At 40.0% G+C, this 16,907-nt stretch overlaps 1 protein-coding gene across 2 annotated transcripts in view; it reads left to right on the plus strand.

Moving 5' to 3' along the window:
* Positions 1–16,907, plus strand: part of EGF (epidermal growth factor) — a 97,725-nt gene that overhangs the window by 12,046 nt on the left and 68,772 nt on the right. For both annotated transcript variants that reach the window (XM_032333147.1, XM_032333146.1), the window contains exons 2-5: positions 9,727–9,926; positions 12,364–12,545; positions 12,914–13,141; positions 14,126–14,328. In XM_032333147.1, coding sequence (XP_032189038.1) covers positions 9,727–9,926; positions 12,364–12,545; positions 12,914–13,141; positions 14,126–14,328 — 813 coding nt within the window. The remainder of the gene's footprint in view (positions 1–9,726; positions 9,927–12,363; positions 12,546–12,913; positions 13,142–14,125; positions 14,329–16,907) is intronic.

The raw sequence follows: 16,907 nt of genomic DNA on the forward strand, positions 1-16,907 counted from the left end.
CTCAATTTTTCACATGCACAGGGACTTTTGGGACTGTGGGATATCACCAGCTGGAAATGTTCAGCAGAGAGTAGGAAATATAGTAGAAAAACACAGAAGACAGATCAAAATGGGCATTTCTGAGTCTTATCATGTGTGTGTTTGTGGGTATGTGTGAACATCTGGAAAAACTTTTCTAATGCTTTAATGTTGGTGAAAGCAGTTTAGTCTGGTAGCAGCAGTCTTTAAATGAATTTGAGCATAATTTATGCCGACAGGATGAAAGAGATTCAAACATGCTTATTTGAGACGAGGGATTACCTACAGCACAGGAACCTTATAACAGGATTCACTGTTCTATAAAACTGCATTTTTATGAATTTTTAAAAAGTTACACTGAGCTGTAGTATTAATCAAGAGATAGATGCATAAATTAATGGAATGGACTAGAATGTCCAGAAATGGACTTGAGGTAATATGGTCATTTGATCTTTGACAAAAGTGCAAAAGCAATTCAGTGGAGAAAGGATAGTCTTTTCAACAAATGATGTAGGACCCAGTCGGTACCTATGAGCAAAATAATGAACCTCAACCTGAACCACCTACCTTTGCAAAGATGAACTCAAAATGGATCGTAGATCTAAATTTAAGATGTAAAACTATAAAATTTTTAGGGGAAAAAAAAAAGGAGAAATCTTTGTTTTGGGGTTAACAGTTCTTAGAAATGACACCAAAAGCATGATAAACAGAAGAGGGGGGAAAAGTTGATAAATTGTACCTCACCAAAATGAAAACTTTGGCTCTGCCAAAGGCAGTGTCAAGAGGGTGAAGAGGCATGCTGCCTGCTGGAAGAAAACATTTGCAATTCATGTATCTGACAAAGCACTTGTATCCAAAGTTTTTTTTTTTAAAAATCAAATGAGACAATAAGAAAACAAATAACATAGCTAAAACTAGGCAAAGGATTTAAGCAGTTTCTTCACCAAAGAGAATATAAGGATGCTAATTAAGTCCATGTAAAGATGCTCAACGTTATTGTTATAGACTGAATGCGGCCCATGCTTATGTTTTAATTTCTGGAACTTGTAAATGTTACCTTATATGGCAAAAGGGACTCTGCAAATGTGATCCTGCAATGGGGTGGATATCCTGGACTATTTAGGTGGATCCTAAAGGTAATCATCAGTGTCCTTATAAGAGGGAGGCAGGAACATGCAGGGGGAAGAAGACAGTGTAGGTGGGGAGAGATTTGAAGAGTCTGCACCACTGGCTTTAAAAATGGGGAAGGAATACATTAGATATAGGAAATATATATATATGGGGTGCAATATATTATAAAATTAGAGATGTAGTTATCCAGATGATGTAATTGTAGGAATCCATTTAAAGGGACCCACTTTAAAAACTCATTATTATTATGATGATGATGTAAGTTTCAGGTGTATAGCTTTATAATATGACATCTGCATATAATGAAGTCATCACCACCACAAGTCTAGTTACCATCCATCCCAAATGGTTCACTCCCTTCCCCTCTAGTAACCACTAGTCTGTTCTCTGCATTTATGTTTGTTTTATTTTATGCCTCCCTCCTGCCCGCCTTCCTTTTTCTTCCTTTTCTTTTCTTTCTTTTTGTTTTTTCTTTTCTTTCCTTTCTTTTTCCTTCTCTTCTCTTCCCTTTCCTTCTTCCTTTCCTTTCCTTTCCTGTTCTTCCTTCCTCATTCCAGATAGGAGTAAAATTTCTCTGTCTGACTTTTTGCTTACCACAATACCCTCTAGGTCCATCTATGCTGTCACAAATAGCGAGATGTTACTTTTTGTGTAATATTCCGTTCTGTACATCTATGTACCATATCTTTATTCATTCATGTATTGATGGACACTCCATTTGTTTTTGTTTTTGTTTTTTAAAGATTTTATTTATTTGACACAGAGAGAGAGATCACAAGTAGGCAGGGAGGCAGGCAGAGAGAGAGGGGGAAGCAGGATCCCCGCCGAGCAGAGAGCCAACCTCAGGGCTCGACCTCAGGACCCCGAGACCATGACCTGAGCCGAAGGCAGAGGCTCAACCCACTGAGCCACCCAGGTGCCCCACTCCATTTGTTTTCTTACAGTGGTGATTGTAAATAATGCTATAGTAAACATAGGGGTGCATATATCTTTTGAACTAACATTTTTGTGTTTTGATAAATATCCAGAAATGGAATAGCTGGCTCCTATGGTAGTTCTACTCTTAATTTTTTGAGGAATCTGCCTACTGATTTTTTTTAGCGACTGTGCCAATTTACAGTCCCAACAGTGTGTGAAGTTTCCTTTTTCTTCACATCCTCACCAACATTTGTTACACTTGCTATTCATTGTCTTTTGGATAATAGCTATTCTGACCGGTGTGAGGTGTTATCTCATGGTTTCCATTTGCATTTCCCTAGCATAATTAGTGATGTCAAGTATATTTTCATGTGTCTTTAGGCCATCTTTAGGTCTCCTTCGGAGAAATGTTGACTCAAATTCTCTCCCTACTTTTAAATAGGGTTGGTTTTTTGTTGTTGAGTTGTAGTTCTCTGTACATTTTGCATATTTACATCTTATCAGATACCTGCTTTGCAAATATCTTCTCCCATTCAGTAGGTCACCTTATCAGTTGATGGTGCTTTCCTGTGGTGTGCAGAGCTTTTTTATTTGATGTAGTCCCATTTGTTTATTTTTGCCTTTGTTACTCTTGCCTTTGGAGTCTCATCCACAAAGATGGCACTTAGACCAACATTAAGAAGCTTAGCTCTTATGTTTTCTTCTAGGAATTTTATGGTTTCAGGTCTTGCATCCAAGTCTTTAATCTATTTGGAATTAACTTTTGTGTAGGGTATAAACAGTAGCATAGTTTCACTCTTTTGCATGTGGCTGTATGAGTTTTCCCAACACTATTTATTAAAGAGACTGTCCTTTCTCACTGTAGGCTCTTGGCTCCTTTGTTAAAGGGATCCACTTTCTAATCAGTTCCTGGAACATGAATGCAGAGACTCTGGCCGTAGGGTGAACATGCCTAGAGCAGTGTTTCCTAGAATGGGTTTCTTAACACAGTTGAACTATCAGACAGTGCCCGGTAAGAGTTCCTGTTAAATTCAATTGTAAATAAATAGTACAGCATGATGTTTAAAAGCTAGACTCTGTGACCAGAAAGATATAACTTTATTATTTATAAATAATATAAATCTGTTATTTATTGGCTACATGACTATGGCAAATTAACTGCTCTAAACTTCAGTTTCTTCTTCTATACGGTGAAAATGCCGAGCCCCTACCTCCCTGTGTTACCCGATTAAATGAAATAATGCATCCAATGAGCTACCCTAGTGATAACACCCAAGATGTCAGCTATTATTATTCTGGTGATATTCACCACCTGCCTTCTTGGAGTGTCAAAAAGTGTCATGGCACATTAAAAACTGAGAAGTCCTATTGAAAAGAAACAAAACAATTTTTTAGAACCTTATAGTCTCAGTATCCTGAGAACCTGGAAGTGGACCTCTTAAGCTTGATGACACGAATCAGGCTGAGGGTTAGGTAGAGGCTACTTTCTGCTTTAGATGACACATGTCCACCACCGCTGTGGGACTATGTGGCAAACTTCACTCAGGTATTCCAGGAAGCAAAATTGAGCCCCAGAGCTTGTCTTACAGAATTAAGATTTAAATTCACCTCTCTGGCTCCCCTTTCCGGATGTATTATTTCTGGGTCACTTGGTGTTTCTCTCACCTGCCTTGAATGTTGACAGTAATGAATACGCTGAGAAGAAAGCTATGATTGCTCTCAAATTAAATATGTGCCCTTTCAAGTACGGTAATTAAAAACAACAACAACAACACCAAAAAGCCAGGAGATAGAGATGGACTTTTAGAGTGAAATAAAATGTCCTGCCTTCTCAAAACCCAAGTTACTACTCAAGTCAGCCCCTTGAGAGGCAGTAATAAATGACTTTTATCAGGAGTTTATGGGGGGGAGCAGTAAGAGGAAGCATGAAGCTTTCTTCCATCAGGTCTATCGTTTATTTATTTATTTTTTTAAGATTTTATTTATCTGACAAAGAGAGATAGCACAAGTTGGGAGAAGAGCAGAGGGAGCAGGAGAAGCAGGAGAAGCTCCCTGCTCAGCAGGGAGCCCGATTGCACTTGATCCCAGGACCCTGGGATTATGACCTCAGCTAAAGGCAGACACTTAACTGACTGAGCCACCCAGGTGCCCCAGGTGTGTCAGTTTAAATCTACATTCTTTTTCCATGGTGGTGTTGAATCCTGAAGGTCCAGAGCTCCCTTTTCACTGTCTGTCCTGTGAACTTTCAGTCTATCTCCAGATTTAGAGCTGGATACCAGAGGTGGGGAGAGCAGGGTACCATGCTGGCTTGAGAGACGACAAGGATTTGCTGTTAATCAGGTTGCAGGATGTTTCTGTGTTATCTAGGTCCTGTGCGTCTTTGCCCCCTGGATGGGACCTTTGCTATCTCCTTTTATTGACGTCTGTGAGGCCACTCCCACCAGTTCAGAGCCTCTGATGAGGTGCCTCTTTGAAATATTCTGTTTCTGCTGCCCACTTCAATCAAAACCTGCTTGTCCTAATTGACCTCTGAACCAGTTCTTGGAGTCACTAATAAAAGTCATCAGTGTGTTCCAAACATTCTGTCCTTCTTCCTAATTTCCGCAGATCCTTTACGAATCCCCAAGGTTGGGTAGTCAGAGGTTCTGATTGGTTTGCTGTGATCTGTTTGCTGTCTTTGGGTTTGTATTCCTTAGAAATGATGTTTGCTTTTCTATGCACTTCCCTTTTGCTGAATGGCACCCAAAATAAACGGCAAAGATTTTGACAGGGGCAAGTTTAGCTGTTCAAACACGCATACCCTGCTGACATTCAAATCCATGGATTGTACCACACACCGATGTGTACAGAGTCACTGACAGGTCTGAAAAACCTTAACTGATTTATCATTTCCAGTGGTAGTATAGAATGACTATTCCACCAACCCTGATTCTCAAAGTCTTTCATTCTTTAAAAAAAACTGTATTACATTTCAAGTCTACAGATACTTACCCAGGCCCTGGGCTGACAAAATGATGCCAACAGTGTAGGAAAAGAAATGAACAGTGTTTTGAGAGAAGTTACATGGGGTGCCTGGGTGGCTCAGTCAGTTAAGCATCTGCCTTTGGCTCTGATCATGATCCTGGGTCCTGGGATTGGGTCCCGCATGGGGCTCCCTACTCAGCGGGGAGTCTGCTTCTCTTTCTCCCTCTGTTCCTCCACCCCCTTCCCTGTCCCTCTGCTTGTGCTCTCTCGCTCACTCTCCCTCTCAAATAATAAATAAATAAATAAAATCTTTTAAGAAATAAAAATAAAATAAAATCAGTTACCTAAGTAAAATGAAGATTGTAACTCAGACCAAGGCAGAAAAAAGGGCAATATTCGGCTGCTAATTCCAACTCAACCACCAACCAGTGGTGGGTCCTTGGGAAACATCACTGAATTTCCTCATCTGAACTAGATCTATGATTTCCAATTTACCAAGTGTAAGAATCATCTGGAGTGTCTATTAAAAACACAGATTGCTAGCCCTCAGCCTAGCCCTACTGAATTGGAATCTCAAGGGAGGGGATCTGCAAAAAGACCCACACACACTCACAGCACCCTGTGTGATTCCTTTAAACAATTTTGGGGAACACTGAATTACGTAATATATAGGGTCCTTTCAGTTCTAAGAGACTATGATAAACCCTGGATGCCATGATTCACCAGTGAATTGGAAAAATCTGAAGAGAATATTCATTAGTTAATTCATACTTAGTAATTTAATAAATATTTTCTATTTTTTGAAAAGTTACTAAAGTTAATGTTATGGTTTGTGTTTTAGGGATCTAGGTATTCTTCAGATTTTTCTTTTCATTTTTTTTTAAAGATTTTGTCTATTTATTTGACAGAGAGAGATCACAAGTAGGCAGAGAGGCAGGCAGAGAGAGAGGGGGAAGCAGAGAGCCGAACACGGGGCTCCATCCCAGGACGCTGAATCATGACCTGAGCCGAAGGCAGAGGCTTGACCCACTGAGCCACCCAGGCACCCCAGATTTTTCTTTTCTCTTTGATTTATTCATTGTAATATCTGGCCTGTCTAGTCCATGGTGTTCTCTTAAGCATAAATGAGATCAGGATGTGAAAATTTGTTGCTATCATTATTATTATTATTATTACTGCTATTAGTATAATAACTGTAGGATTGACTCTGATTTTATGAATCTGTAATATCTGCTGGTGTCTTCAGCTTTGTTCTTTTTTTTTTTTTTAAAGATTTTATTAATTTATTTGACAGAGAGAGATCACAAGTAGGCAGAGAGGCAGGCAGAGAGGGGGGTGGGAAGCAGGCTTCTTGCTGAGCAGAGAGCCCGATGCAGGGCTCGATCCCAGGACCCTGTGATCATGACCCGAGCAAAGGCAGAGGCTTAACCATCTGAGCCACCCAGGCGCCCCTTCAGGTTTGTTCTTAAGGTTGAAGCCAGACAAATAAGCAAAACACAATTATTTCTTTATTTATTAAAAAATTTTGAGTATTGATTATGTACAAAGCATTATGTTACAGTCTGTCTAAAATGTTTAGAGTGCCTTTTCTTTCTCTCCCTTTTTTGTTTTTTAAAAGTTGGAAACATCCCATTTAGTAATACTTTTATTTATTTTTTTAAAATTTATATTTAACTTCTATACCCAATTTGGGGCTCAAACTCATGACTCCGAGATGAAGAGTCACATGATCTTCTGATGAAGTCAGCCAGGTGTCCCCATTTTGTAATACTTTTATTTTTTTTTTAAGATTTTATTTATTTATTTATTTGACAGAGAGAGAGAGACAGGGGGAGAGGGAATATAAGCAAGGGGAGTGGGAGAGGGAGAAGCAGGCTCCCCACTGAGCAGGGAGCCTGATATGGGGCTCGATCCCAGGACCCTGGATCATGATCTGAGTTGAAGACAGACGCTTAATGACCAAGCCACCCAGGTGCTCCCCCACCAATTTAAAAAATATTTTTAATGAATAAAAAGTTTTATTGGTCTTATCAATGTTATCAGTGCACTATAAAATTAATAATACAGGCACATTTATTCAGTTTATAGAGAATTATGACACACATTTCAAAGAAATGATTTCTAGTGCTAAATCTACAGGCTGACAGATCAGTTGCTCTCAGTTTAGGGTGTCTATTGTATGCCTTCCTCTCCTCTAGGACACATTGTTTTGGGAGAAATGAGTTATAACCAACATTTTCATCCCAGGGTTCAAACCTGAACAGTGGCACAAGACTATGTAGTGAGACCTCGGTTTTAGGAATCAACAATGGTAAATTATACTTATGTGGCGCTCCATAATTAATAAAATACTTTCCCATCTAAAATTTTATTTCTGGGACCCCTGGGTGGCTCAGTCATTTAGGCATCTGCCTTTGGTTCAGGTCATGATCCCAGGATCCTGGGATCAAGCCTCACATTGGGCTCCTTGCTTAGTTCCTCCCCTTCGTTCATGCTCTCTCTCTCTCTCTCTCTCAAAATAAATAAATTCTTAAAAAAACACAAAATTTTAGGGGTGCCTGGGTGGTTCAGTGGGTTAAATCCTCTGCCTTTGGCTCAGATCATGATCCCAGGGTCCTGGGGTTGAGCCCTGCATCAGGCTCTCTGCTCTGTGGGGAGCCTGCTTCCTCCTCTCTCTCTGCCTGCCTCTCTGCCTACTTGTGATCTCTGTCTGTCAAATAAATAAATAAAATCTTTAAAAATAAATAAATAAATAAATAATTTTATTTCTTCCCCAGTAATTCTCTGACGTGGGCAGGGGGGTCTTGTGAGATGTGTAGGGAAGCTGTGGTGCCAGTACTAGAAACAAAGCCTCTCAGCTCTCAGTTCAGTGCCCTTCCCATTTCTTCTATGGTACTTCTGGTTCCACAGCTGGAGTGGGAATAGAAAATGGGCTTTCCTTGGTGTGCCTGGGTGGCTCAGTGGGTTAAGCCTCTGCCTTCAGCTCAGGTCACGATCTCAGGGTCCTGGGATCGAGCCCTGCGTCGGGCTCTCTGCTCAGCAGGGAGCCTGCTTCCCCCTCTCTCTGCCTGCCTCTCTGCTTACTTGTGGTCTCTCTCTGTCAAGTAAACAAATAAAATCTTTAAAAAAAAAAAAGAAAAAAGAAAATGGGCTATCCTCCATATCTGCGCAAGGATCTTCTATCACGGGAAAGATACAAGAAGAGTGATGGAGCTAATTCGCTTGGACACTCATGCTGGCATCTGTTTCAGACTCTCAGGATCTTGCACTTCTTCCTTCCTCTTGTATCTATTCTGATATCCTCTAAAGTGGAGTTAATGTCTTCTGACTGTTGAAAATAATCCCTGAGTAAGAGGAGGTTAATCCATCATTTCATTTAATCCTTAGAACAATAAACACATTTACTATGTCACATTAAGGTATTAAAAGCTAATGTGAAAACAGAATAATGTAAACCTAGTGGGGAAGCTAGACTACGATAGCATTCATCTCCAGTGGCCCACTCATCCCAGAGTTTCCACAGTTTTTTAAAGGCACAGTGGAAGGAGCTCAGGCAGAAGAGACCAAGGCATTTAACCGGGCTGCAGGAGACAAAGCTCTTCTCTGGCGTTCTCCTAAAGCATCAAAGGCAAGCTCTGTGCGGAGTCAGCTAATCACTGGTGCTGCGGTTTCCAAAGAGAAGTATCGCATTCCCCAGCAGGTGTTGACTACTCAGGAGTCCAAGTGGGAAGGTGGCCATCGCCTGGAACAGGAGACGATAGGCTTAGGGTTCAGGGCTCGGTCCTGCAGGAATCAAAAATCCAGGGAGATCCACCACCCCAATTGAGAAATAAAAATATAGGGCAACTAGTTAAATGTGAATTTCAGGTAAATAGTGAAATAATTTTTTGGCGTAAGTATGTCCCGCGCAATATATATGCAACTCAAACTTGACTGGGCAGCCTGTGTTTTATATGGCAATGCTAACAGGGACAACACCCTTCAGAGCATTCACAGGGTGTGTTCCTTGCTTCCGCTTAAGACCTCTTGTTTTCGGGCACCTGGGTGGCCTAGTCAGTTGGATGTCTGCCTTCAGCTTGGGTCATGATCTCTGGGTCCTGGGATCGAGTCCTGCATTGAGCTCCCTGCTCAGCTCCCTGCTCCCTCTACCCTTCCTTCCTGCTCATGAGCTCACTCTCTCAAATAAATAAATAAAATCGTAAAAAAAAAAAAGCCCTTTGTTTCCCCTATCTTCTCTTTCATTACCCTGAAGTTCTGTTCATAAGGTAAGAAGAGGAGGTGGGTCCCATTTCCAAAATGATAATATCTGTAATATTATTTCCATTTTGCATAATTAAAATTTATATTCATCCAGAGCTTATCCAAAACAGAGTTTAGGAGGTGGCTTCTTTTTTCATATAAAATGGCATTTTACAGGTGAGAGTAGAACGTGGTTTTCTCTTCAAATAGTTCTTTTTTCCTGAACATTTCCTTGACAATGTTCATTTCTTACAATCCATTTGTGAAGAAGATGATTTGTGAAATTAATGGAGAACATCCGCAGGAACATGTTCTTCATATAATCTTCTTTACTGAAAATACAAAACCAGGAATTAAAAATTAAACCTACTTGTATTGGTTGCCATGGGGAAATATTTAGTCTAAATCAGATGAAATATTGAAAACATACAGTTTGGTTTCTCTCTTCCCACCCAGGTCCTGCACCCTTCTTAATTTTCTCCCATGGAAACAGTATCTTTAGGATTGACCTGGAAGGAACTAATCATGAGCAATTGGTGGCAGATGCTGGTTTATCAGTGATCATGGATTTTCACTACAATAAGGGAAGAATCTATTGGGTAGATCTAGAAAGAAAACTTCTGCAAAGAGTTTTTCTGAATGGGACAAGGCAAGAGGTAAAGTACAACCCTAAAGCCTTTAAGGGATTTTTGTATAGGTTGACAAATATGGTATCATTAATTTGTAATGAACAGATGAATGAAAATTACATTTTGATTGAAATATTTCTGACATTTGTAGGTATTTGTTTAATTTGTATCTGTGGCATGTTACTGAACAAACTCATCAATGTGGCACTGATACTCAGAAGACCCCAAAAGGAGTCAGGATGTCAATGGAATTTTGAAACTATATAAATTTATTAAGTCAGGTCACCACTTCATGGTTAAAAGAGATTACTTACATGATTACTTTCAGCTCCAGTGGTTCTCAGCTGAGGACAATTTTGCTCCTCCAGGGACATTTGGGAAAGTCTGGAAAGACTGTGGTTATCACACCTGTTCTGGCAAGGAGAGAGAATGTGCTGTTAGCATCGAGTGGGCAGAGCCCAGGGATACTAGCCATCCTAAAATATAGAGGATGGCCCCCACACCAAAGTATTATCTGGCCTCAAATGTCAGTTGTGCTGAGTTTGGGAACCTGATTTGTTGAATGTCATGGGTTTTAAAAAAGCACCTGATATTTAGGAAGAAAATATTTTTAATTCTTTTTTTTTTTTTCCAAGATTTTATGTATTCATTATCCATTTGAGAGAGAGCACGAGTGGAGGGGAGAGGCAAAGGGAGAGGGAGAAGCAGACTCCCCTCTGAGCGGGGAGCCTGACTTGGGGCTCAATCCCAGGACTCCGGGGTCATGACCTGAGCCAAAGGCAGACGCCCAACCATCTGAGCCCCCCATCCCCCAGGCGCTCTACCTTTTTTGATTCTTAAGGTGTTTGCACTCTGGGGGAAAAAAATAATAAAGCAGGTGTCAGATATAAAGTATTTTGCTTCAAGTACGTACAAAAGATCTTTGATCTTTCTCTGTGACTGGTGGAACCCTTAAATGAGTCCCAGGAGGAATGTTCTCTAGATTCCTGAGAGATGGATTACAGAGACGCGTGACTGGAGAAACTTTAAGCGTTTATTCCCAGCACAAAGTGCCCACTGTTTCATTTGTTTTTCTTCAACTCTTTCTCCCTTCAGTTATTCTTAAAAGCTTCACTTAAGTGCTAATTTCTTTTATCACATTCTGGGACTTACTAATGTCACCTTTAACAAGAATGGTTACTCATTATTCTCTAGCCATCTGTAAAATAGTTTCGAAAATCTTGAATCTCAAAATCTGGAGAGTTTCCTGCCACAGACTAGGGAAAAAAGTTAAATACTTGTGAATTTGTGTCAAAACATTAGGAAAGGATTGACCTGGTGCCGAAAATCCACCATTATATCCCTCTCCTTTGGGTTAAAACAGTGTTACAAAAAACACCTGTTAAAATTCACCTGGGGGATACCTGGGTGGCTCAGTTGGTTAAGCGCCTGCTTTTGGCTCAGGTCATGATCAAGCCCCATATCCAGCTCCCTGCTCACTGGGGAGCCTGCTTCTCCCTCTGCCTCTGCCTGCCATTCTGTCTGCCTGTGCTCTCTCTCTCTCTAACAAATAAATAAATAAAATATTAAAAAAAATACAATTCACCTGGGTGAGCTAATATATTAATATGTTGGCAGCTGGTTCAATGGCTTGGCTCGATTACTTTGCATGAGGTATAGGAATAGGGGAAGCTTGTGAGACTAATCTCTGCAAAATCTGAGTTCAGTGATGTCGTATCAGTGGCTAGAAATCAGCTGTGGTGGGAATATTAACAAACCAAGGAAATCTGCAACCACACAGATCAGTTTCTCCCTACCTCCCACCCTCCACCCCCCAAGAAGACTGACCGGTTTACCTGCACATGCTGGAATTAGGAGGTAAAAGAGGTTTTTGTTTGGTCATTTTATCACTACAGAGCAGGAAATGGTACCCAAGGGGCATAAGGAGAGGCTCTAGTCTTTGGGCCATAGGGTCACAATGTGAGGGCACCAAAGACTTGTAGAAAAAGTGGGGCCTGATGGAAGAGAAGGGGCCAGGAAAGTGGGGCTCTAATGAGAAATTGATTTATTTTAGAAGTCTGTGCACAAAGGTCAAGGGCATCTTGCCAGATTTTGGCAAAGCTTAGAATTGGGTTCAGCTGAGAATGTGGAAAATTCCATTAGTAAATGGATAAACTGTCTTTAAGATAGCATGGAAATCTCTCTTATTATAGTTGAATTTGTTAATGCATTATGGTTGATTGCTTAATTTCAATAAGCCTAGGATAATTTTTCACTTTAAAGCCCAGAAATATTCATGAGGGAGGGTTAACATTGCTCCGTCAAAACAATGGCACCGTATCTGTGACTATTTCATGATTTAAATAGTTTTATGAATGCACAAAAAAATGACAAGTATTTAAAAGAATAGACTTTTATACATAAAGATAAAAACAATGTTGATGTGAATGAGAAAATAGTAATATTTTGAAATTTGATTTTACAGAGAGTATGCAATATAGAGAAAAATGTTTCAGGAATGGCAATAAATTGGATAAATGAAGAACTTATTTGGTCAAATCAACAGGAAGGAATGATTACAATAACAGATATGAAAGGAAACAATTCCCGAGTTCTCTTAAGCGCCTTAAGCTATCCTGCAAATGTAGCAATTGATCCAGTAGAAAGGTAACTGCTGTTTTCAGACATTGAAATATATATAAAAATTGGATGATAATTCATAGAATCAACATTTTGAGCTCAGAAGGACCTCCTCCCTGAGAATGTTGCCTGGATTTGAACCAAGGCAGGCTTCCCTCTACAAGTGGGGCTCTTGAGTACCATGATTTCCTACTGGAGAAGCCTAATTCCTTTTTTAACTTGAAATTACATGGAATTTCCATAGCAGGGCAATAAATATTGATTGAATTGGAATTTCCTTCAAAATAGTCCAACTCATCCTGAGTGGCTATCCAGGGACCGCTGTCACACTGAGAGTTGGCCATTTAACTGACTTTACCTTCAATTACATGCCTATATAATGTGTTTGCTCTCAGGGTTATATTTTGGTCTTCAGAGGTGGCTGGCAGCCTTCACAGAGCAGACCTGAATGGCCTGGAACAGAAGATTCTGTTAGAGACGTCAGGAAGAGTAACAGCTGTGTCAGTGGATGTGCTTGATAAACGGCTTTTTTGGATTCAGTACAACAGAGAAGGAAGCAATTCTTATATTTGTTCCTCTAATTATGATGGAGGTTCTGTCCATTTTAGCAAACACCTTACACGGTAAGTTTGGGTTTTAGTGTAAATTAAAGCAATTGCCACTTAAAGTTTGTCCAGCTGAACTGGTAGAATGGCTTAGCACAGATTTGGAAGTCCAAAAGGCTGGATGAGTACAAGTCCTAGATTTATCATTTATTGGACAAGTGACTTTGGGAAGATTACATGACTTTTCCTCAGTTTCCTTTTTTGCTGTGTGTGTGTGTGTGTGTGTGTGCGTGTGTGTGTGTGTTTAAAGATTTTATTTATTTATTTGAGAGAGAAAACACAAATTGGGGCCGGGGGGAAGTGGGAAAGGGAGAAGCAGACTTCTTACCGAGCGGGGTACCTGATGTGGGGCTCTAAGGTCCTGACCTGAGTTGAAGGCAGACGCTTATCCATCTGAGTCATCCAGGTGCCCCTCCTCAGTTTCCTTTAATGTGGGGATAATAGCAGTAACTATTTTTTAGGGTTATTGTGAAGATTAAGTAAAGAAATGCAAATAAAAACATTTAACAGAGTTTTGGCATCTAATAAGTTCGCACATGTTGGTTATAGGTTATAGTTGTTATTTTTGGAATTACTATGTCCTATATTTGTAAAGCAATTATGTTTCATTTGATATGCTATCTTGCCTGTAACTGACTCACCAGCTTGTGGTAAGAGGCAGAAACTAGTGAAGTGTGAAATGGATACAACCAGAATCCACTCTTGGAGTATTTCTATTTTCTTCTCTATTTCTACTTTAATCACACTTAAATGCTGATTAGCAAAAGAATGGGACAATGGATCTGAAGCTAGAAATTATACCCCATTAATTCAGATTATGAATAAATAAAATTTTAAACTTAATATCTGCTTCTAAACCTAAGTGGGATATAATCGAAAGGTAGGTAATTAAAATTAAGTCAATAAATTGAAATGAAGTGAAACGTTAATAAGCCTGGGAACAAATGTTCTGCCATTCTTTATATCTTTCTGTTTTGTTTGTTTGTTTGTTTTGTTTTTTAGGCACAATTTGTTTGCAATGTCCCTTTTTGGTGATCGGATCTTCTATTCAACTTGGAAAAAGAAGACAATTTGGATAGCTAACAAACACACCGGGAAAGATATGGTTAGAATCAACCTCGACTCATCATTTGTACCACCTGGTAGAATCAAAGTAGTTCATCCACTCTTACAGCCCAAGGCAGAGAGTGATGCTTGGGTACCTGGTGAGTCATCTTTGACCTTGAACGGAGTCTGGTATTTTGTCCCCACCCATCTACCTGCTGAAGCCAGACAATTAGGGGCCATCCTTCGTGTCTTCCACTGCACCAATTTTCAGTCTACTGCCAAATCCTTTCCATTCTACCTTCTAAATACATCTCTAATATCCACTTTTCTCCTCTACAGTCCAACAACCAACATTTCTTGCCTGGCCAGTTGTAGTAGCCCCTCAACTAATCTTTCTGTTTTTTCCTCTTGCCTTTAAATAGTTAATCTGATCCATTAACTCCCCTGCTAAAAATCCTTCAAAAGCTTTCCTTTGCATTTAGATTGAAATGTAACATTTTACCAGGCCTATCAATATTTGATGAAACTGATCTAACACTCCTCCTCCTCCCCTCGCTAGAATCTGACTCAAGTCTTTCCATAGTTGCTCAAATATGCTGTCCCTTTCATGCCTTTAGGCTTTTGCTGTCACTCCTTTCTCAGCCTAGACTTTGTCTTCAGTTCTAGCTTAAGTATCATGTCCTCAGATTAGCCTTCTCTGGTCATCCAGTCAAGAGGAACCTCTTCAGTACACTCTTCTCTGAACTTATCCCAAGATGTAATTACATATTATCTTGCTTTCTTTTTGATTTTATCTCCCACTTGATTATAAATATTGTGCAGGCAGGGACCATGCCTATTATTCATTTGTTTGTTTATTATTTAAACCTCCCTACATTCAGTGGTTACTGATAAATTTATAAATGAAGAATTTTAGATAACATTAGTAAAATGGAAGGTTTGACTGAATCTAGTCGTAGTCCCAAATTTCTACTTCCAAATGCAGTCTCTGAATTCTTTAGCATACACTTTTTTTATTTTATTTTTTATTATTATTTATTTATTTATTTGATAGACAGAGAAAGATCACAAGTAGGCAGAAGGCAGGCAGAGAGAGGGGGAAGCAGGCTCCCCGCTGAGCAGAGAGCCCGATGTGGGGCTCAGTCCCAGGACCCTGAGATCATGACCTGAGCTGAAGGCAGAGGCTTAAACCACTGAGCCACCCAGGCGCCCCAGCATACACTTTTTTTTAAAGTAGACTCCTCAATATGGTTCATATACCACACAAATGATGTACTAACATTTTCTATATGTAAAAGTTTAATTTCAGGCAGGCTCTGACATATATTTACTCTTATCCTCAATTAGCCCGGAGAGGTTCTGAGATGGAATCCTTTGTTTTCCTTCTATCTGTTGGGTACCACTAGGGTTTGGCAGTAGTGTGGGAAATGGTAGGGACTGTGGGTCCCTGCTGCAGTTCGTAGATGAATTTGTCTTTTCCCACCCTAGACACAGGTCCTGAAGAGAGCTGTGGAGACTGAACAGAAGGACAGGCATGAGATTGCTGAAGGGAGGCTGGAATCTAGGGGAACTAACATTACTATTTCTTATATCCTCAAAGAGCTAACTAATAGTGTGAGGACTTTTTTTTTTTTTTTTAAGATTTTATTTATTTATTCGACAGATGGAGATCACAAGTAGGCAGAGAGGCAGGCAGAGAAAGAGAGGGGAGGAATCAGGCTCCCCTCAGAGCAGAGAGCCTGACACAAGGCTCGATCCCAGGACCCTGGGATCATGATCTGAGCCGAAGGCAGAGACTTGAACCCACAGAGCCATCCAGGCGCCCCCTGTGAGGACTTTTTAACTGATTTCTTTAAAAACTTAGGTAGAAACCATAATTTAACTTGGGTGACGACTCTGCTTTCAATGCAAGTGATGAGGAACTTCCAAGGATGAAATAAATTCCAAGAGATGAAGTGTTTATTCAGATAAATTATTTTTTAAAAAAACTGATTTAATTTACAAAGCGGAAGTTGTGGGAAACAATTCAGCTGTGGGTTGGAGCATAACATTAAGTAACTACCTAGTGACAGTGTTATAAATGAGATGGTGACCGTATTCTACGCAGTAAGGTGACGAATCTGATATTCCGCCAGATACCTTCCATGGGAAATTTTGACTCAAGCTTTCTTCACATATGACTCATTGTCCAAGTGGTGGTGACTCACCACCAAATTAGAACCAACAGTACTATGAATAAGTAATTATTGAGCCTCACTTGTAATCGTTATAGATACGTCCATCACTGTCGCTTACATTTCTGTATAAGTGCATGCTTTCCAAAGTGTTTTTGTGACCGTTATCTTACTGGCTTGCCATGGTAACATTGTGACGCAGAAAGGTTGGCAACTATCGTACTCATTTCATAGTTGAGAAATCTGAAACCTGGAGAAGTAGAGTGATTATCCAAGATTACACAGCTTGTTAATGAGGGTTTTGGGAGAGAAAACAATCCTGGTGATGAGTCTGTCAGTTTATTGTTCTTTCTACCATAAACACTTGAGCTCTTCAGAATCCTCTGCTATTACTCAGCTTTTTTGAAAGGGAGGTCAAATATGATCATTAAAAGCATGAAGTTTAGTAGAAAATCTACAGTGATTCATTAAATAACAGCTTCAACCAATCTGGCAAAACATGGACTTTGGTTGGGAGGTCACGGCCAGCTGCAGAGCTGCTGGCAGACCTGAAATGCAGAAGG

The sequence above is a fragment of the Mustela erminea genome, chromosome 2, assembly GCF_009829155.1.
Source record: "Mustela erminea isolate mMusErm1 chromosome 2, mMusErm1.Pri, whole genome shotgun sequence".
NCBI classification, from domain to species: domain Eukaryota; kingdom Metazoa; phylum Chordata; class Mammalia; order Carnivora; family Mustelidae; genus Mustela; species Mustela erminea.